At 65.9% G+C, this 19,138-nt stretch overlaps 1 protein-coding gene across 4 annotated transcripts in view; it reads right to left on the bottom strand.

Moving 5' to 3' along the window:
- Window positions 1-19,138, bottom strand: part of HSPG2 (heparan sulfate proteoglycan 2) — a 41,366-nt gene that overhangs the window by 7,264 nt on the left and 14,964 nt on the right. For 2 of the 4 annotated variants that reach the window (XM_087755662.1, XM_087755663.1), the window contains 54 exons: window positions 18,754-18,930; window positions 18,495-18,674; window positions 18,299-18,417; window positions 18,104-18,215; window positions 17,906-18,019; window positions 17,697-17,824; window positions 17,533-17,619; window positions 17,400-17,449; window positions 17,221-17,309; window positions 16,987-17,127; window positions 16,720-16,911; window positions 16,024-16,116; window positions 15,867-15,947; window positions 15,540-15,770; window positions 15,314-15,427; window positions 15,098-15,225; window positions 14,927-15,013; window positions 12,893-13,119; window positions 12,701-12,811; window positions 12,517-12,617; window positions 11,982-12,162; window positions 11,757-11,816; window positions 11,432-11,554; window positions 11,204-11,344; window positions 10,350-10,492; window positions 10,129-10,264; window positions 9,896-10,041; window positions 9,674-9,812; window positions 9,440-9,594; window positions 9,114-9,252; window positions 8,829-8,980; window positions 8,428-8,566; window positions 8,071-8,228; window positions 7,344-7,482; window positions 7,116-7,267; window positions 6,879-7,017; window positions 6,645-6,796; window positions 6,418-6,556; window positions 6,185-6,336; window positions 5,960-6,098; window positions 5,726-5,877; window positions 5,514-5,652; window positions 5,277-5,420; window positions 5,068-5,202; window positions 4,422-4,603; window positions 4,149-4,341; window positions 3,879-4,058; window positions 1,914-2,174; window positions 1,634-1,829; window positions 1,455-1,552; window positions 621-887; window positions 430-542; window positions 195-342; window positions 5-121 (listed from right to left, as the gene is read on the bottom strand). In XM_087755662.1, coding sequence (XP_087611788.1) covers window positions 5-121; window positions 195-342; window positions 430-542; window positions 621-887; window positions 1,455-1,552; window positions 1,634-1,829; window positions 1,914-2,174; window positions 3,879-4,058; window positions 4,149-4,341; window positions 4,422-4,603; window positions 5,068-5,202; window positions 5,277-5,420; window positions 5,514-5,652; window positions 5,726-5,877; window positions 5,960-6,098; window positions 6,185-6,336; window positions 6,418-6,556; window positions 6,645-6,796; window positions 6,879-7,017; window positions 7,116-7,267; window positions 7,344-7,482; window positions 8,071-8,228; window positions 8,428-8,566; window positions 8,829-8,980; window positions 9,114-9,252; window positions 9,440-9,594; window positions 9,674-9,812; window positions 9,896-10,041; window positions 10,129-10,264; window positions 10,350-10,492; window positions 11,204-11,344; window positions 11,432-11,554; window positions 11,757-11,816; window positions 11,982-12,162; window positions 12,517-12,617; window positions 12,701-12,811; window positions 12,893-13,119; window positions 14,927-15,013; window positions 15,098-15,225; window positions 15,314-15,427; window positions 15,540-15,770; window positions 15,867-15,947; window positions 16,024-16,116; window positions 16,720-16,911; window positions 16,987-17,127; window positions 17,221-17,309; window positions 17,400-17,449; window positions 17,533-17,619; window positions 17,697-17,824; window positions 17,906-18,019; window positions 18,104-18,215; window positions 18,299-18,417; window positions 18,495-18,674; window positions 18,754-18,930 — 7,711 coding nt within the window. The remainder of the gene's footprint in view (window positions 1-4; window positions 122-194; window positions 343-429; window positions 543-620; window positions 888-1,454; window positions 1,553-1,633; window positions 1,830-1,913; window positions 2,175-3,878; window positions 4,059-4,148; window positions 4,342-4,421; window positions 4,604-5,067; window positions 5,203-5,276; window positions 5,421-5,513; window positions 5,653-5,725; window positions 5,878-5,959; window positions 6,099-6,184; window positions 6,337-6,417; window positions 6,557-6,644; window positions 6,797-6,878; window positions 7,018-7,115; window positions 7,268-7,343; window positions 7,483-8,070; window positions 8,229-8,427; window positions 8,567-8,828; window positions 8,981-9,113; window positions 9,253-9,439; window positions 9,595-9,673; window positions 9,813-9,895; window positions 10,042-10,128; window positions 10,265-10,349; window positions 10,493-11,203; window positions 11,345-11,431; window positions 11,555-11,756; window positions 11,817-11,981; window positions 12,163-12,516; window positions 12,618-12,700; window positions 12,812-12,892; window positions 13,120-14,926; window positions 15,014-15,097; window positions 15,226-15,313; window positions 15,428-15,539; window positions 15,771-15,866; window positions 15,948-16,023; window positions 16,117-16,719; window positions 16,912-16,986; window positions 17,128-17,220; window positions 17,310-17,399; window positions 17,450-17,532; window positions 17,620-17,696; window positions 17,825-17,905; window positions 18,020-18,103; window positions 18,216-18,298; window positions 18,418-18,494; window positions 18,675-18,753; window positions 18,931-19,138) is intronic. The other 2 variants (XM_087755665.1, XM_087755664.1) reach the window with 2 other exon arrangements.

Below are 19,138 nucleotides of genomic sequence, written 5' to 3'. Positions count from 1 at the left end.
TCACCGTCGGCAGCGTCGGGTCGGAAGGTGATGAGGATCTCGAACCTCTTGTAGGCATCCTTGATGGTGGGCAGGGGGAGGAAGGAGCGGGGCGTCTGCCCGAAATAGGGGACCAGGCGCTCTGCGGGGATGGGGGGGTCAGGAGGGGTGGGGGTACATCACCCCCCCCCCCCAATCTGTCTGTCCGTCCTCACCTCGGACCTTGAGGACGTAGTAGGCCGTCTCCTGGCCGCGGTGGTTGGCGGCGGCGCAGGCGTAGACGCCGGCATCCTCGTGGCGCACGGCCGGCAGCGTCAGGACATTGCCCTCCACCCTGGCACCCGCCGGCAGCTCCCCCTCCAGCTGCGGCAGAGCGGGATGGGGGGGGTCAGCACCCATAGGGTGCCCCCCCCGACCCTGCACCCCCATCCCTGCATCCCTCCGTCTCACCTTGCTCCAGGTGATCTCCGGCACCGGGAAGCCAGATGCCAAGCAGGGCAAAACAGCCGCCGAACCCACCGAGACCTCCTTCACCTCCGGCTGCCCGGCGATTTGGGGAGCGGCTGGGGACGCAAGGAGGTGTCACCACCCCACGGTGCCACCATGTGCGCGTGTCCCCAGCTCCGCGTCCCCATCCTCACCTTGCACATGGAGGATGACGTGGGACTGGACGGTGCCCACGGCGTTGGCGGCAGTGCAGCGGTACTGCCCGGCGTCTGCCCGTTCTACCCGTTCGATGGTGAGGGTGCCGGCGCGGACCAGCACCCCGGGTCGGATACGGCCCCCCACTTTACTCCAGGTGACATGGGGACGGGGTTCACCCAAGCCCAGGCACTCCAGCTCCACCGCCGTGCCCGCCAGCACCGTCTGCACCGCCGTCCGGATGTTGATCAGGGCCCTGGGGAGAGCTTGAGGGGGACAGCGGGGTTTTGGGGTACCCCCCCGGCATGGGGGAGGCATCGCGGTTCGGGGTACCAACCGAAGGAGTGCGAGATGGGGAGAAACGGGGTGCTCGTGGGGATGGGGAGGGATTGGGGCTGTTGGGGTGCCTGTGGGTATGGGGAGAGATTGGGGGTACCAGGGTGCTCATGGATGTGGGGAGAGATTTGGGGTGTTGGGGTGCCCATGGGCATGGGGAGAGATTTAGGGTCTCAGAGTGCCTGCGGGCATGAGGAGAGATTGGGGATATTGGGGTGCCCATGGGCATGGGGAGAGATGGGGGGTACTGGGGTGCCCATAAGTGTGGGGAGAGATGGGGGATATTGGGGTGCCCGTAAGTGTGGGGAGAGATTGGGGGTCCTGGGGTGCCCATGGGTGTGGGAAGAGATGGGGGTACCAGGGTGGCCATGGGTATGGGGGGACAGGTCAGTGGGTACCCCTGGGTTTGGGGAGATGGGGGTCCCGGGGTGCCAGTGTTTGTGGGGAGCAGGTTGGGGGGGTGCCCGCATCCCTCGGGGCACGGGTACCGCTCCTACCCTGGACGGCGAGGGTGGCTCTGTCCTCCGCCTGCCCGCCCGGGGCGCTGGCCCGGCACACGTACACCCCCTGTGCCCCCCACGCCAGCTCTGGTATCCTGCGGGGACACAGCCGGGTGTGGGACCCCGCAGGGGACAGGCTGGGGGCGTCCCCGCCGCCCCGTCCCCCCGCTCCTTACCGCAGCACCCCGTCCCGCACGCTGTGGGTGGGGGGCAGCTCCCCACCATCCTTCAGCCACTCCAGACGTGCCCGGGGGTCCCCCGAGACGGTGCAGGCGAATTCGGCGGTGCTGCCCACCCCCTTGACGAGGCTCCCCGGCGTCACCCGTACGGTCAAGGGACCACCAGCAGGGTCCCCACCATCACCGGCATCACCTGGGAGGGATGCAAAGCCTTGATGGTACCCAGCGGCGTGGGCATCCCCGGTGCGCGGCATCCCCGGTGCGGGAAGGGCCTCACCATGGACGGCCACGTGGGCGAAGGTCTCGGCGGTGCCGACGCGGTTGGTGACGAGGCAGCGGTAGGTGCCGGCGTCAGCGGGCAATGCCGGGCTGATGCGGAGGAGGCCAGCGCGGTGGATGACGCGTGCCGAGAGGCTGCCGTTGACCTTGTCCCAGGCGTAGAGCAGTGGCGGGGTGCCGTGGGCCAGGCACTGCACTTGCAGCGCATCACCGGCGCGCACCGTGGTCTCCTCCGGCAGGCTGGTGGCGTATGGTGGCGCTGCAGGGACAGCCGGTACCGTCAGCGCCCGGCCACAGCCGGGATGGGGCAATGAATGGGTCAACAGGGCAATGAATGGGGCAAAGAGGGTGTCAGTGGGAGGGTGTGGGTGGAGATGGAGGTGGGTGTGCATTGGAATGGACCAGAGATGGATGGATCCATGAGGAAGAGATGGATGGAGAAGCTTGAGAGAAGATGGAGAGCTGGGCATGTGCTGGGATGGACCAGAGATGGATGGGTGCACAAGGGAAGGGATGGATGGAGGGTGTGAGTAGAGATGGAGAGGTGGACGTGAGCTGGGATGGTTGAGCGATGGATGAATCCACCAGGAAGGGGTGGATGGAGAACTTTGAGAGAAGATGGAGAGATGGATGTGAGGTGGGATGGACCAGAGATGGATGGATCCACGAGGAAGGGATGGATGGAGGGTGTGAGAGGAGACGGAGAGGTGGATGTGAGCTGGGATGGTTGAGCGATGGATGAATCCACAAGGAAGAGGTAGGTGGATGGATGGATGGATGAGTTTGAGAGGAGATGGAGAGATGGGCGTATGCTGGGATGAATGAGATGGATGGATGTACAAGGAAGGGGTGGATGGAGGGTGTGAGAGGAGATGGAGAGGTGGACGTGAGCTGGGATGGATGAGTGATGGATGAAACCACCAGGAAGGGGTGGATGGAGGGTGAGAGAGGAGATGGAGAGATGGGATTGTGCTGGGATGGATGAGAGATGGATGAATCCACAAGGAAAAGGTGGATGGAGGAGTTAAGAGATGTAGAGATGGGCATGTGCTGGGATGGTTGAGTGATGGATGAAACCACCAGAAAGGGGTGGATGGAGGGTGTGAGAGGAGATGGAGAGATGAGAGTGTGCTGGGATGGATGAGAGATGGATGAATCCACAAGGAAAAGGTGGATGGAGGGGTGTGAGCAGAGATGGAGAGATGGATGTGAGCTGGCATGGTTGAGTGATGGATGAATCCACCAGGAAGGGATGGATGGAGAAGTTTGAGAGAAGATGGAGAGATGGGTGTGTGCTGGGATGGACGAGATGGATGAAACCATCAGGAAGAGATGGATAAAGGAGTGTGAGAGGAGATGGAGAGGTGAATGTGAGCTGGGATGGATGAGCGACGGATGAATCCACCAGGAAGGGGGTGGATGAAGGAGTTTGAGAGGAGATGGAGAGATGGGCGTGTGCTGGGATGGATGAGATGGACAAATCCACAAGGAAAAGATGGACGGAGGGGTGTGAGAGGAGATGGTGAGATGGATGTGAGCTGGCATGGTTGAATGATGGATGAATCCACCAGGAAGGGATGGATGGGGGGGTGTGAGAGGAGATGGAGAGATGGGTGTGAGCTGGGATGGATGAGATGGACGTATCCATGAACAGGGGATGGATGGAGGAGAGAGCCGTAGAGATGGATGTGCACGGGGGTGGGATAAGCGGATGGATGTATCCATGAGGAAGGGCTGGATGAAGAAGCTTAAGAGGAGATGGAGGATGAGTGCCGGGATGGAGCAAGGATGGATCCATGAGGAAGGGTTAGATGGGAGGGTGGGAATGGCAATGGAGATGGCCCTATGCAGAGGAAGGACGGAGAGGAGCCAAGGATGGGCGATGGCAACAGTGGGGGTGAAGGAGATGGTGGAGACGGTGGGAGGGACCCAGGGGCACCCCGATCCCCCGCCACCCCCTTACTCTCCACATCGAGGGTGATGAAGACCTCGGCGGAGCCGGCGGTGTTGCTGGCGTTGCAGATGTACTGGCCTGAGTCCTGCTGCGCGGCGCGGGGGATGACCAAGCTGCCGTTCACCACCTGGTGCTGCCAGGGCAGGGGCGCCCGCAGCTTCGACCACTCGATCCGGGGCGCCGGCTCACCTACGGGCAACGCGGGCTCCCATCACCATGGCATCAGGGTACCGCAGCAGGATACCCCTCCTCCACCACCATCCTCCATCCTCCCCGTACCTCTGGCCGTGCAGTGCAGCGTGGCAGTGTCCCCGGCCACCACGGTGATGGCGGGCGGCGCGGTGACCTCGGGGGCACCGGGGTGCCGTTGTGCCGACTCCACATTGACGTCCACCCGGGCTTGCGCCGAACCCAAGGCGCTGTGTGCCGTGCAGACGTAGGTCCCGGCGTGCTCCGGCTTGGCCGGTGAGAGCTGGCAGAGGGGGAACAGGGTGGGTGGTGAGCACCAGGCACCCACCAGCACCCCACAGCACCCCGGGGTGCCCCGCTCACCTGCAGGATGGCCTGGCTGTCCATGTGCAGCAGCGTTTGGTGCTCCACCTTCTGCCGGGAGCCCAGCCGGCTCCAGCGCACCAGCGGCCGCGGTTCACCCCGGCCAAGGCACTCCAGGCTGAGGGATTTGCCTTCCTTCACCGTCACAGGGCCCGGTGGCATCACCGACACCGTGGGGGCACCTGGAGAAGGGCGAGGACATCAGTGTGAGGATGGAGACACCACCACTAAGGACGTTGGTATGGCGATGGGGACACCATCACCCTGCGAGCATCTGGAGCATGAGGAGGACATCAGCATGGGGATGGGGACACCACCACCCCAGGAACATCTGGAGCACATGGAGGACATGGGGGTGGGGACACCACCACCCCAGGAACATCTGGAGCACATGGAGGACATCATCATGGGGATGGGGACATCACAACCCCTGGGGCACCTGGAGGACATCAGCATGGGGACATGGGCACCACCACTCCAGGAGCACCTGAGGCATGGAGAGGACATGGGGATGGGGACACCACTACACTGGGAGCACCTGGAGCACATGGGGGATGCCAACATGGGGATGGCCGTGGGGACACCACCACCCCGAAGGCATCTGGAGCCCATGGAGATGGGGACAGTGACCCCCGCCACCTCGCACCTTGCACCAGGAGGTTGACGACGCTGCTGGCGACGCCAAAGCGGTTGGAGGCCACGCAGTGGTAGGCGCCCTGGTTGCCCACATGGGCACCGGTGATGGAGATGACCGAGCCGTTGGTGCTGATCTTCACATTGTCTGGACAAGGAGGAGCCGTCAACACCAGGGCCACCCTGGGGACCGCGCCAGGGCCACCCTGGGGACCACCATACCTTGGAGATGTTGGCCAGGTCCCATCCGCCAAGTGATGTTGATGGGCCGGGCGCCATCATGGATGCGGCACTTGAAGGTGGCATCCTCACCCGGTGCCACCGCCATGCTGTGTGGGTCGATGGAGATGATGGGGCTCTGCAGACCTGCAGGGACAAAAAGGGACAGGGAAGCCACTGAGGTCACCCATGTCCCCCATCTCCCCACCGTGTCCTCCCTCGCCCCATGGCCACGCTCACGATAGCTGGAGCTGTCACGGGAGGTGACAGTGACGGTGATGGTGGCCTCGCGGGAGACGCTGCCTGTGTCCGCCCGGCACACGTACTCCCCTGAATCGGCCACTGAGAGCTGTGACAGCCGCAGGCGGGACCCCGAAACCTGGGGACACAATGGCAGGAGGTGGTGGCATCAACCGGCCACCGTCCCCCAGCCTGCTGGCATCCCCACCTACCTGGTGCTTGGCCGGGAGGGACCCCCCACGCTTGTACCAGGTGATGGTGGCCTGTCCCTGGCCAGCCACCACGCAGTCGAGGTCCAGGGTCTGTCCCTCGGTGACAGAGGACGCCGAGGACTCGATGCGGATGGGCGGCATGACGCTGGTGGCTGCGTGGGCAGAGTTAAGGCTAAATGTCCCCACCAGTCCCCGGCACTGGTGGGGAATCGTCCCCTGAGGGGTGGCACTCACGGTGGGATGGGTTGGCTCCGTCATCGATGGTGACGACGAGGGATGTCTCCTGTGTGACGCCCCCCGATGTCACCCGGCACACGTACTCCCCTGAATCGGCCGCTGTCACCTGGGGGATGCGCAGGCGGGTGCCCGACACCTGGTGGGGACAATATGGGGACACCTTAGTGCTGGAAAGCAAGGGACGGGGCAGGATTTGGGGTGACACCCGCCTGTGCACCCTACCTGGTGGCCAGTGGGCAGGGAGCCACCACGCTTGTACCACGTCACGGTGGCGGGGCCGGATCCTGCCACCAGGCAGTTGAGGTCCAGGGTCTGTCCCTCGGCGATGGCTGAGGACGAGGACTCGATGCGCAGGGGCTGGGAGACGCCGGAGGCTGGGGGACAGGGAAAGGAGACGTTTGTCACCGAGGTGGCACCCACCTGTCCCCAAGCGCTGCCCTCTTGCTCACACTCACGGTAATAAGTGCCGGCGCCGCCAGGCACGGTGACGATGACAGATGCCTCCTGCGTGACAGTCCCCAGGGTCACCCGGCACACGTACTCCCCTGAATCGGCCACTGTCACCTGGACAAGGCGCAGGTGGGTACCCAACACCTGGAGAGGTGACAAGTTGGGGACACATCAATGTGTGGGCACGTGGGGCTGTGCCCTGCAGGGTGACGCCACCTCCCCAGTGTCCCACCTGGCTGTTGGGGGGCAGAGCCCCCCCGCGCCGGTACCAGATGACATGGGGGTGACCCTGTCCTGCCACCATGCAGTTGAGGTCCAGGGTCTGTCCCTCGGTGACGGTGGCGGACGAGGTCTCGATCCTCACCGGCGGTGTGACGCCAACGGCTGGGGGTGGCGGCAGGGTCAGCAGGGGCAGCCACTGCGTCCCCGTCCTGTCCCCACGTCACCTCCCACCCGTCCTCGGTACCGTAAGAGGAGCCGGCGCCAGTCTGGATGGTGACGATGAGGGACGTCTCATGTGTGACACCACCCGATGTCACCCGGCACACGTACTCCCCCGAATCGGCCGCTGTCACCTGGGGGATGCGCAGGCGGGTGCCTGACACCTGGGGGTGGGTGACACACGTGAGAAGGGGGACACAAACCCCTCAAAACCCCCAAAAACCCTTTTTCCACCCCAAATCACCCCTCTGGTGTCCCCTACCTGGTGCTTGGCCGGGAGGGAGCCCCCGCGCTTGTACCAGGTGACGGTGGCCTGTCCCTGCCCGGCCACAATGCAGTTGAGGTCCAGGGTCTGTCCCTCGGCCACGGAGGAGGATGAGGACTCGATGCGCACCGGGGGGGTGACACCGATGGCTGGGGACAGAGATGGGAGGGTCACCTCAAGGAGACCGTGGCACAGTCCAGCGGTCCCCTCCCGGTCCCCACTCACGGTAGGTGCTGGGCCTGCTGGGCTGGATGGTCACCATGATGGAGATCTCCTTGGTGGTGGCCCCGCTGGTCACCCGGCACACGTACTCGCCCGAGTCGGCCGCTGTCACCTGCAGCAGCCGCAGCCGGGAGCCGGACACCTGCAGGGAGGGGACATGGGTGTCACCGGGGCCATTTGAGCTTGCATGTGGCCATCAGTGCTTGCACGGGGCCATCTGGGATTGTACAAGGCCACTTGAGCTTGTATGGGGCCACTTGGGCTTGCACGAGCCATCTGGGCTTCCACGGGGGTCACTTGGGCTTGCATGGGCCACGGGGGCTGGCATCTGGGCTTGCATAGGGTCACTTTGGCTTGCATGGGCCACCTGGACTTGCATGGGCCACCTGGACTTGCATAGGGTCACCTGGGCTTGCATGGGGCCATTTGGACTTGCCTAGGGTCACTTGGACTTGCAGGGGGTCACTTAGGTTTCCATGGGCCACCTGGACTTGCATGGCCACCTGGACTTCCACAGGATCATCTGGGCTTGCATTGGGCCACCTGGGCTTATATGGGGTCACTTAGGTTTCCATGAGCCACCTGGGCTTGCATGGGACACCTGGGCTTCCATGGGGTCACCTGGGCTTGCACAGGGCCAGCTGGGCTTGCATGGGCCACCTGGACTTGCACGGGCCCACGGGTCAATCCCAACCACCCCCCTGGGGACATCCCCCTCCGTGTCCCCTACCTGGTGCTTGGCCGGGAGGGACCCCCCGCGCTTGTACCAGGTGACGGTGGCCTGCGCGGGGCTGGCAATGACGCAGTTGAGGTCCAAGGTCTGGCCCTCGGCCACAGGTGATGACAAGGACGAGGACTCGATGCGCAGGGGGGTCGTGCTGCCCGCGGCTGGGGACCAAGACGGGTTAGAGACCGTGGCCACCACCACGTGTGACCCTCCAAGGGACACCAGGAGCCCGGGAAGCCAGGATGGGCACGCACATGGGTGGCTCCCCCAGGGAACAATTCATTCCAGACCTGGGGACGCCGCAGAGCAGTGTCACCCACCCATGGGTAACGTCCCCCGTCCCCTCTGGTCCCCACTCACGGTAGGTGCTGGCCGCGCTGGGCTGGATTGTCACCACGATGGAGCTTTCCTTGGTGGTGGCCCCGCTGGTCACCCGGCACACGTACTCGCCCGAGTCGGCCGCTGTCACCTGCAGCAGCCGCAGCCGGGAGCCGGACACCTGCGGGGAGGGGACAGGGAGGACACAGGGACCATTTGGGCTTCCATGGGGCTGCTGGGGCTTGCACAGAGCCATTTGGGTTTGCATAGGCCACCTGGGCTTGCATGGGGCCACCAGAGCTTTCGTGGGCTACATGGGCTTGCACAGGGCCACCTGACCTTGCATAGACCACCAGGGCTTGCATGAGGCCACCTGGACTTGCACGGGCCCACGGGTCAATCCCAACCACCCCCCTGGGGACATCCCCCTCCGTGTCCCCTACCTGGTGCTTGGCTGGGAGGGACCCCCCGCGCTTGTACCAGGTGACGGTGGCCTGCGCGGGGCTGGCGATGACGCAGTTGAGGTCCAAGGTCTGGCCCTCGGCCACGGCGGAGGACGGGGACTCGATGCGCAGGGGGGTTGCGCTGCCCGCGGCTGGGGACCGAGACAAGCAGGTGACACTGGTGACCATGGCAGAGCCCCGCCGGCACGGGCATGCGAGACATGGCTCAGTGCCATGGCACATGGGGACCCCTGCTGGCACTGTCACCCCCCTGTCCCCACTCACGGTAGGCGCTGGCTGCGCTGGGCTGGATTGTCACCATGACAGCGGTTTCTTTGGTGGTGGCCCCGCTGGTCACCCGGCACACATACTCGCCCGAGTCGGCTGCTGTCACCTGCAGCAGCCGCAGCCGGGAGCCAGACACCTGCGGGGAGGGGACACGGGGGTCACCGGGGCCACTTGGGCTTCCATGGGGCTGCTCGGGCTTGCAAAAGCACCAGTTGGGTTTGCCTGGGCCACCTGGGCTTGTATGGGGCCACCTGGGCTTGCACAGGGCCATGGGCCAACCCCAGCCACCCCCCTTGGTGACATCCCCCTCCGGTGTCCCCTACCTGGTGCTTGGCCGGGAGGGCCCCCCCGCGCTTGTACCAGGTGACGGTGGCCTGTCCCTGCCCGGCCACCGCGCAGTTGAGGTCCAGGCTCTGTCCCTCCGCCACGGTGGACGAGGACGCCTCGATCCGGACGGGGACACCCGAAGTCGGTGGCCCTGGCGAGGGGAGGACGGTGCCATGACCACCTGTCTGGGACCAGCACGTCCCCCGTGGTGCCACCGAGCCCAGTCTCACCGTAGGATGAGCCAGATGCGGCCACGACGGTGACGATGACAGACGCCTCCCGGACGGTGGTCCCCAAGCTCACTCGGCACACGTACTCCCCTGAATCAGCCGCCGTGACGTGGGGGACACGGAGGCGGGACCCCGAAACCTGGGGTTGGGGACATGCATCAGTGTCACACAGTGGGGGACAGGGCAGGATTTGGGGTGCTGCCTGCATTGCCCGCGCTCTACCTGGTGGCCAGCAGGCAGGGAGCCGCCGCGCTTGTACCACGTCACGGTGGCGGGGCCGGATCCTGCCACCAGGCAGTCGAGGTCCAGGGTCTGTCCCTCGGCGACGGATGGGGACGAGGACTCGATGCGGACGGGCGGTGCTGCCCCTGCAGGGCAGAAAAGGGGGGACACGGGTGGGTTGCGGAGCCCCAAAACCATCCCCAAACCCCGCCGGCGTCCCCCACCCGCCTCACCTGGCACCACCACCACCTCGATGGCAGCGCGGGCCGTGCCGGCGGCACTGGTGCCCACGCAGAAGTAGACACCGGCGTCGGCCGCCGTCATGGCGGGGATGACCAGCGTTGCGATGTCGGCGTGCTCAGTGCGGGACTGCGGCATGAGGGTGGGCGTGAGCGGCACCTGCGGTGCACTCACACCCCCCGGGAGCACCCAAGGGTGCTGGCACCTGGCTCACCTGCGGCGGCAGGGTGCCCCCCTGCTTCTCCCAGGTGATGGTGGCGGTGGGTGACCCCGAGACCCGGCAGTAGAGCCGCGCCGTGGAGCCCTCCTGCACCTCTGTCCGCTCCGGGCTCACCTGCACCCGGGGTGCGCCGGCGGCTGCGGGAAGCCGGGGGTCAGGGTGGCACCAAGGAGGGTGGGGGCGATGGGGAGGGTGTGGGTGATGGGGACGATGGGGGTGCCATGGGTGATGGGGACAATTGGGGATAATGGGGATGATGGGGGTGACAGGGATGATGGGGGCAATTGGGGATGATGGGGATGATGGGGACAATGGGGACAGTGGGAATGATGGAGGTGACAGGGATGATGGGGACAATGAGGATGATGGGGACAATGAGGATAATAGGGACAATGGGATGATGGGGACAATGGGATGATGGGGGATGAAGGGGATGACAGAGGTGATAGGGGGGGACAGAGACGATGGGGTTGACAGGGATGATGGGGACAGTGGGGGTGATGGGGATGATGGGGGTGACAGGGATGATGGGGACAATGGGATGACGGAGATGGGCGATGGGGATGACGGGGGGTGACAGGGATGACGGGGGTGATGGGGACAACGGGGTGACAGGGACGATGTAGACGATAGTGGTGGGGAGGATGGGGATGATGGGGATAAGGGGGGTGACAGGGACGATGGGAGATGGTGGGGGACGATGGAGATGATGGGACAATGGGGACAGGGCAATGGGGACAATGGGGGTGACAGGGATGATGGAGATGATGGGGAGGGGGACAATGGGGATGGGCAATGGGGACCATGGGGACAACAGGGATGACCGGGATGATGGGGACGACGCTCACCTTGCACGTGGAGGAAGGCGCGTGCCGTGTGCTGCCCGGCACTGCTGCGCGCCCGGCACGCGTAGTGCCCCTCGTCGGCGGGCTCGACGGCGCCGAAACGCAGCATCCCGCCCTGGACCACTGCCCGCGGCGGCAGCGTGCCTGCAGGGACACAGCCCGGTGTCACCCCCGGTCACTGTGTCCCCGAGCCCGGTGCTGGTGTCCCCCCCATCCCCGGCAGGCACCTACCGAGCCACTCAAGGGTGGGCGGGGGGCTGCCGGTGACCACGCAGCGAAACTCTGCCGGCTGCCCCGGTGCCACGCTCAGCTGCGGCGGCTCCACGGCGGCAGTGGGGGCGGCGGCGGTGCCAGCTGCGGTGAGACCCAGTGGCGGGGGGGGCTCAGGGCTCGCCGGGGCCCCCCGCCATGGTGCTGGCCGCAGGCAGTGGGGGCGGTGGGAAGCTGGGGGGTGGGGTGGTGCGGCCGGCGGTGGGGTGCGCGGTGGAGCCCCGGCATGCAGCGGGTGGGAGGGGGAGTGCGTGGGCCCCCCCGGACTCCCCCCGCGGTGACTTACCTGGCCTGTGCCCCTCCATGAACTCAACGGGGCCGTAAAACATCTGAGTCTTCGAGGGGGCTGCAAGAGGGCGCGGGTCTCAGGAGAGCGTGCCCGTCACCCCGGCGTCTGGGCACCGAGCATGCCTATCACCCCAGCGTCTGGGCTTCAAGCGTGCCCATCACCCTGGCATCTGGGCACCGAGCGTGCCCGTCACCCCGGTGTCTGGGCACGCCGCGGGCTCACCCTGGACGTAGAGCGTGGCGGTGCCCTCATCCATGTCCAGCATGTTGGAGCCGGTGCAGACGTAGACGCCGGCGTCCTCGGGCCGCACGCTGCGCAGGGTGAGGATGCCGTTGAAGTCCACGGCGCCGGGTGGCAGCGTGCCGTGGTTCTGCCGCGTCCACACCAGGGTGTAGGCAGGTGACTGGCGGGGAGAGAGGGAGAGGCCTGAGGCCCTGGGGATGGGCACGCGGCAGGGCAGGGGGTCCGCTGGGGAGGGAGGGGACGGGGCGGCTGCATGGCCGGATGGGCACCCATGGGGGAGAGGTGGGCACCCATGGGTGTTGGTGCGTCCCGTAGAGGCACGTGGGCACCCAAGGGCGCTTGGGGGGGGTCCACGTGGCTGGATGTGATGCCCACGTGCCCTGCGTGACCCGGTGGGCACCCACATGCCCTGGATGCCCCCACAAGCACCTGGGGTGTCCCTGTGCCCTGCACGTCCCCGTGGGCACCCAAGGGTGCCCGCGTGCCCCCCTCCGCATCCCCCTGCACCCCTCACCTTGCTCTTGGCGGTGCAGACGAAGGTAACGTCGGCCCCGGGCTTCACCCGCTGCACCCGCTTCTCCTCCACGGTGACGGTGATGGGTTTGCCGGGGGTCTCTGCGCCGAGACGGGAGAGCTGAGCCCCGCTTCTCCCCTCCGTCCCCATGTGTCCCCCCCTCGCCCCGGTGACAGTGACCCACCAGTGACGATGACCTCGGCGCGGCTGGCGTTGCTGTACCGTAGGTTGCGGCAGGAGCAGACGTAGACGCCAGCTTCAGAGGGCTGGATGCTGGCGAAGTGCAGCTCCTCGCCTGGGCGGGGGGACACGCAGGTGACACCCCATGTCCCCCCACCTTGGGGACACCCCGCTCCCCCCCTGAGCCACCCAATACCTTGTCGCCGGCTCTGGGCACCCTCGGGGAGGGGTCGCCCATCTTCTCGCGCCCAGTGGTAATAGAAGGGGGGGTCGCCGCTGGCCTGGCACCGCAGGGTGACGGCGCTGCCCTGTGCCACCGCGGTGCGCGGCGGGTGGACGCGGACGGCCAGCGGGAGCGGGGAGCCTGCCGGGACGCAGGCCTGCCCGCGCACCGTGGGGTCACCCGCGTAGCCGGGCGCGCAGCTGCGGGGGACAAGGGGGGGGAGCGGGTGGAAGAGCAGGGTCAGCTTCTTGGGGTGCATGTACGGGGGTGAGCCCGTCGGGGGGGTGCACTGGGGTGGGGGTACTGGGGTGAGCGTATTGGGGTGCATACATTGGGGTGAGCCCACTGGGGTGGGTATACTGGGGTGCATATATTGGGGTGGGTATATCAGGGGGGTGCACTGGGGTGGGTATATTGGGGCAAGCATATTGGGGTGCATATAGGGGTGAGCCTACTGGGGTGGGTCTACTGGGGTGAGCCCATGGGGGTGGGTATATCAGGGTGGGTATACTGGGATGAGCATATTGGGGTGCATATATTGGGGTGAGCCGATCGGGGTGGGTATACCAGGGTGGGTATACTGGAGTGAGCATATTGGGGTGCATATATGGGGGTAAGCCCATCAGGGTGGGGTATACTGGGGTGGGTATATTGGGGTGAGCATATTGGGGTGCATACATTGGGGTGCATATATTGGGGTGAGCCCATCGGGGTGGGTATATCAGGGTGGGTATACTGGGGTGAGCATATTGGGGTGCATATATGGGGGTAAGCCCATCAGGGTGGGTGCACTGGGGTGGGTATATTGGGGCAAGCATATTGGGGTGCATATAGGGGTGAGCCCACTGGGGTGGGTATACTGGGACGAGCGTAGCAGGGGGGGGATACTGGGGTGAGCGTATTGGGGTGAGCCCATCAGGGTGGGGTATACTGGGGTGGGTATACTGGGACGAGCGTAGCGGGGGGGGGGGTATATCCGAGTAAGCATATTGGGGTGCGTATATCAGGGTGAGCCCATTGGGGTGTATACATCGAGGTGAGCTCATTGGGGGGGTATATGGGGGTGCATATATCGGGGTGAGGACATTGGGGTGGGTAGACTGGGGGGGTACAGCAGGAGAACATCAGGGTGAGTATATCAGGGTGAGCACGTCGGGGTGGGTATAGCGGGGTGAGCATTTCGGGGTGAGCACGTCGGGGTGAGCACATCGGGGTGGGTATATTAGGGTGGGTATAAGGGTGAGTGCATTGGGGTGGGTATATCGGGGTGAGCACATCGGGGTGGGCACATCGGGGTGGGTATAGCAGGAGAACATCAGGGTGAGCACGTCGGGGTGGGTATAGCGGGGTGAGCACATCGGGGTGGGTATATTGGGGTGAGCACGTCGGGGTGGGTATAGCGGGGTGAGCATTTCGGGGTGGGTATAAGGGTGAGTGCATTGGGGTGGGTATAGCGGGGTGAGCACTTCAGGGTGACTGTATCAGGGTGGGTACAAGGGTGAGCACATGGGGGTGGGGATAGCGGGGGAGCCCGTCGGGGGGGGATATCGAGGTGGGCGCAGCAGGGTGAGGATATCGGGGTGAGCGCTTTGGGATGGGTATATTGGGGTGAGCCCATCGGGGTGGGTGGGTGGGGTGGGTGTAACGATGAGCACATTGGGGTGAGTATATCAGGGTGGGTATACTGGGGTGAGAATATTGGGGTGCATATAGGGGTGAGCCCACTGGGATGGGTATCCTGGGGTGAGCATATTGGGGTGAGCCCATCAGGGTGGGTATATTGGGGTGGGTATACTGGGGTGAGCATATTGGGGTGCATATAGGGGTGAGCCCACTGGGATGGGTATACTGGGATGGGTATACTGGGATGAGCCCATCAGGGTGGGTATATTGGGGTGGGTATATTGCGGTGGGTATATTGGGGTGGGTATATCGGGGTGAGCCCACCGGGGTGAGCATATCAGGGTGGGTGTACGGGGGTGCCGGCCGCCCCGCCGCAGGCCTCACCGCTCGCAGTACTGCCCGGCGTAGCCCGGCTCGCAGGCGGTGCAGCGGTACCCACCGCCTCCCAGACTCTCGCAGGTCCTGGAGAACCTGCGGGGACAGGGTGAGGTGGGGACGTGTCCCCTCCCCGGCACCCCCCGCCCCAGCACCCCCCGCCCCGGCGCCGGCACTCACTGGTTTTCAGGGTACGGGAGGGGACAGGCGCAGGGCTGGCAGTCCTCGGGGGTACCGGCGGTGGCATCCCCGTAGAAACCGGGGGCACATTGGTCACAGAAATCCCCCGCCGTGTTGTGCAAGCATCCCTGGGGGGGACACACACAAATATTTGGGGGTGCGCAGCTGGGATGAGACCCCAGCCTCCCCAAAAAACTGCTTGACGTAAAGACGTACAGAGCAGACGCCGCTCTCGGGGTGGCAGCTCTCCGAATGGCCGTTGCACTCGCAGAGCTCGCAGTGCCCCAGGTACAGCCCCCCGCCGGTGCGGGTGTAACCGGGGGCACAGTCCTGGCAAGGGGAGCAAAACGAAAAGGGGGGCTCAGTGTTGTGACCCCCCCCAAACATCGCTGGGAAGCGGGGGGGACAATGGGGGATACTGGGGATGCTGGTGGGGGCTCACCTGGCAGGACAGCCCGTGGTAGCCGGGGGGGCAGCGGCATTCCTCCACTTCGGGGGCTGGGGGGAGGCCGGGTTGGGGGGGCACGGCTGTATCCATGGCGACGTCAGCGATGCTGGATGCGGCCGTGCCGGTGGAGTAGGTGGCTCGGATGAGGATCTCATCCAGGTCGGCCAAAGCCATCAGGAGATGCTCCCGCGTCGCCGGTTGCCCGTCCGGCCGCTGCCAGTATTGCTGTGGGTGGAAGGGGGTGTCAAGCGGGGGGACGCTGGCTTGGTGCATCGTGGGGATGGGGGACATCGGGGACAAAAGCCACCCGCCCCCTCCTACCTCCCGAAAAATGATCTCGAAGGCCTGGGGGGTCCGCGGGGACAGGTCGGGCTGGTACGCCACCAGCGTGATGTCGTTGCCCTGTGGATGGGGGGGGGTCAGGGGGGGTCCTGGTGTCACCCTGTGTCCCCGTCCCCCCCCCCAGACACCCCCATACCGTGATCTGGATGTCGGCGTCGGGCAGGGGGGCTCCCTGCCCCCCCGGCGTGTAGGTCAGGGTGTAGCGGAGGCGCCCGCCGTAGGAGCCCACCTGCACGGGGAGATGGGGTGGGATGGGATGGGGATGGAACGGGATGGGGATGGGATTGGGACAGGGATGGGGAGGGAACGGGATGGGGACGGGATTGGAAGGGAACGGGATGGGGAAGGGGACAGAGAAAGGGAAGAGGAAGAGGATGGGACAGGACAGGATAGGGATGGGATGGGACACAGGGACGGGGAATGGGAATGGGGAAGGGGGGGGGGAGGGGAAGGGGAAAGTGAAAGGGAAGAGGAAGAGGATGGGATAGGGATTGGAACGGGGAAGGGGTGGGATGGGGAAGGGAGAAGGAAGAGGATGGGGAAAGTGGAAGGGAAGGGGAAGATGAAGGGGATGAGCATGGTGATGGGAATAGGACAGGGATGGGGAAGCGGGAAAGGGGGAAAATGGGGGGGAAGGGGGGGAAAGAAGGAAGAAGAAGGAAGGAGGAAGAAGGCAGGAGGCAGGGGAGGCTGCGCCCACTTCCCCCTCTGGCAGAGCTGCGGGTGAGGCCCCGGGTGACTCCCGGGGCGCCCACGGGAGCGGGTGCAGCCGCCGGCAGGCCGGGTGCTGCCACGGGCACCCCTGTCCCCCGGGGCGGGGGCACCCCCATACCTTGTCCCCCTGGTAGGGGGGCGGCAGCTGCCAGTAGTAGGAGTCAGGGGGCAGCTCCCCGAAATGGCTGTAGGTCAAGCGGGGTTGGGGGGTGCCCGGCTCCACCCTGAAGCCGGTGTCCACCCGGGTGCTGCGTTGCCGGTTCACCAAGGCAAATCCCTGGGGATTACTGGGAGCGAAGGGCGTCCGGACCTACGGGATGGGGATGTGAGTGAGCAGGGTCGGGGACATACGGGGACACTCAGGGGACACGGGGGGGACACTCACGGTGCCGCGGGCGTAGGCGGTGCTGGCGCAGTGCTGGACAATGCCCATGCAGAAGCAGGGCAGGCAGCCGGCCGGCTCGCTGGCACTCAGGTGGAAATGGTGGGGACGGCAGGTGGCACAGCGGGGACCCTCCACGTTGGCCTGGGTGGGGGGACACGGGGTGGGTGACATCGCCCTGTCACCCCCTCCCAGGGCTTGGGGACACGCTGAGGCGGCGGGGGGGACAGGGCTGACCTTGCAGCGGCACTGCCCGTTGGTGTCGCAGCCCTCGCCGACGCTGCCGCGTGGGTCGCACTGGCACTGCCCGCTGGGGACGCCCGGCTCTGCGGGGCGGGGGGACAGCAGTTAGGCACGACCCCCCCCTCAGTGCCACCGCGGGGGACACCGCTTCGTCCCCTCCCCGTGACACTCACCTCGGCATGGCTCTCCCCGCAGCGGGTCCCCCACGTAGCCGGGCGAGCACCTAATGGGGGGGGTACCAAAAAAAGCCAATGAGGGGGGTTTGCACCCCAAAAAACCACCCCCCCGCCCGGATTCCCCTGGCACCTCTCGCAGAGGCGCCCGCTGTGTCCCGGGGCGCAGGCGCTGCAGGTGGGCTGCCCGTCCGTGTCCTCGAAGCAGCTCTTGGTCACCCTACGGAGGGGACAAGGGGATGGGTGAGACCCTGCCGGTGTCCTCAGGGATGGAGAGGACCGGGAGGTGGCACCTACTGGGTGTCACTGTGGGGTCCGTGGCAGGGACAGGGCTGGCAGTCGCCTGGGGTGCCGCGGGTGGCATCGCCATAGTAGCCGGTTTGGCACTTGTCACATTGGGCACCCTCTGTATGGTCCCGGCAGCCCTGCAAAGGACGAGGGGGTGACAGTGTCAGTGGCACCGCCACGGGGGTCCCTGGGGTGTCCCCTTGCTGTCCCCAGCTCACCTGGCAGACGCCGGTCTCAGGGTGGCACTCGCTGGCATGGCCGTGGCACTGGCACGGCTCGCAGGTGCCCAGGTAGAGCCCGGAGGTGCTGCGGGTGTAGCCGGTGTCACAGTCCTATGGAGGGGACACGGGGACAAGCAGGGTGGGCCACCGCTCAGTGTCCCCAGCGCCGGGGTGAGGGGATACCGAGGGTCTCACCTGGCAGGAGGCACCGCGGTAACCAGCTGGGCAGGCGCAATCCTCCACCTCCAGCGCTGGCGGGCGGCCGGTGGCATGTGGCACCGCCACGTCCAGGCTGACATCGGCCAGTCTGCAGGGCGAGAGGGGACGTCACCGCCGCCCTGCCCACCCACGTCCCTGTGTCCCCGATGTCCCCTCCCCTGTCCCCGGTACCTGCTCTCCTCCGGTTGATCCGAGTAGGACGCCCGGATCATGAAGAGGTCGATGTCGGCCAAAGCCATCAGGAGATGCTCACGGGTGGCATCGCGCCCGTCCGCCCGGCGCCAGGCACGCTGCGGGCACAACCGGGGGGTGACCACCGTGTCCCCAACCCCATCCCGGGGTGTGGGGGACACCCACCGGTCCTCACCTCGCGGAAGGGCACGGTGACAGTGGTGGGGACGCCAGAGGCAGGGCTGGCATCGGAGAAGTGCTCCAGGAGGATGCCGTTGCCCTGCAGCAGGACGTCGGGCTGGCGCAGCAAAGGTTGGGCGCCCGCCGGTGCCCGGTGCGTAACCGTGTACCGCAGCTCACCGCCATACGATGTCACCTGTGGGGCGGGACGCGGCGAGGCTCAGCCGGGCTTGGGGACATCCACCTTGTCCCCCAGCCGGCCCCGGTGCTGGCACCTTGTCCCCGGTGAAGGGCGCGGGCAGCACCCAGTAGTAGACGTCGCGGGGCAGCGCCTGGAAGGCGGTGAAGAGCAGCTCCCGCGGGGAGGAGAAGCGGGCGCCGTCGCCCACCGTCTGCGTGCCGGCCAGGTTGGCCAGGCTCAGCGGCGGCGTCTCCTCGGCGGTGAGAAGGACCTGGAAGGGGAACGGGAAGGGGCTTGGTGGGGGGCACAGCATGGCATGGCACAGCACGGCATGGCATGGCACAGCACGGCATGGCATGGGACAACACAACATGGCACAATTTGGCATGGCGTGACATGGCACGGCACAGCACAGCATGACATATAATGGCACAGAATGGCCTAACATGGCATGGCACAGCATGGCAAAACATGGCATG

The sequence above is a fragment of the Nipponia nippon genome, unplaced genomic scaffold (genome assembly GCF_047370975.1).
Source record: "Nipponia nippon isolate SJK-2023a ecotype South Korea unplaced genomic scaffold, ASM4737097v1 scaffold_19, whole genome shotgun sequence".
Classification (NCBI taxonomy): domain Eukaryota; kingdom Metazoa; phylum Chordata; class Aves; order Pelecaniformes; family Threskiornithidae; genus Nipponia; species Nipponia nippon.
Note: the sequence above shows the minus strand (reverse complement) of the source record. Positions and strands in the feature narration are given on the sequence as shown.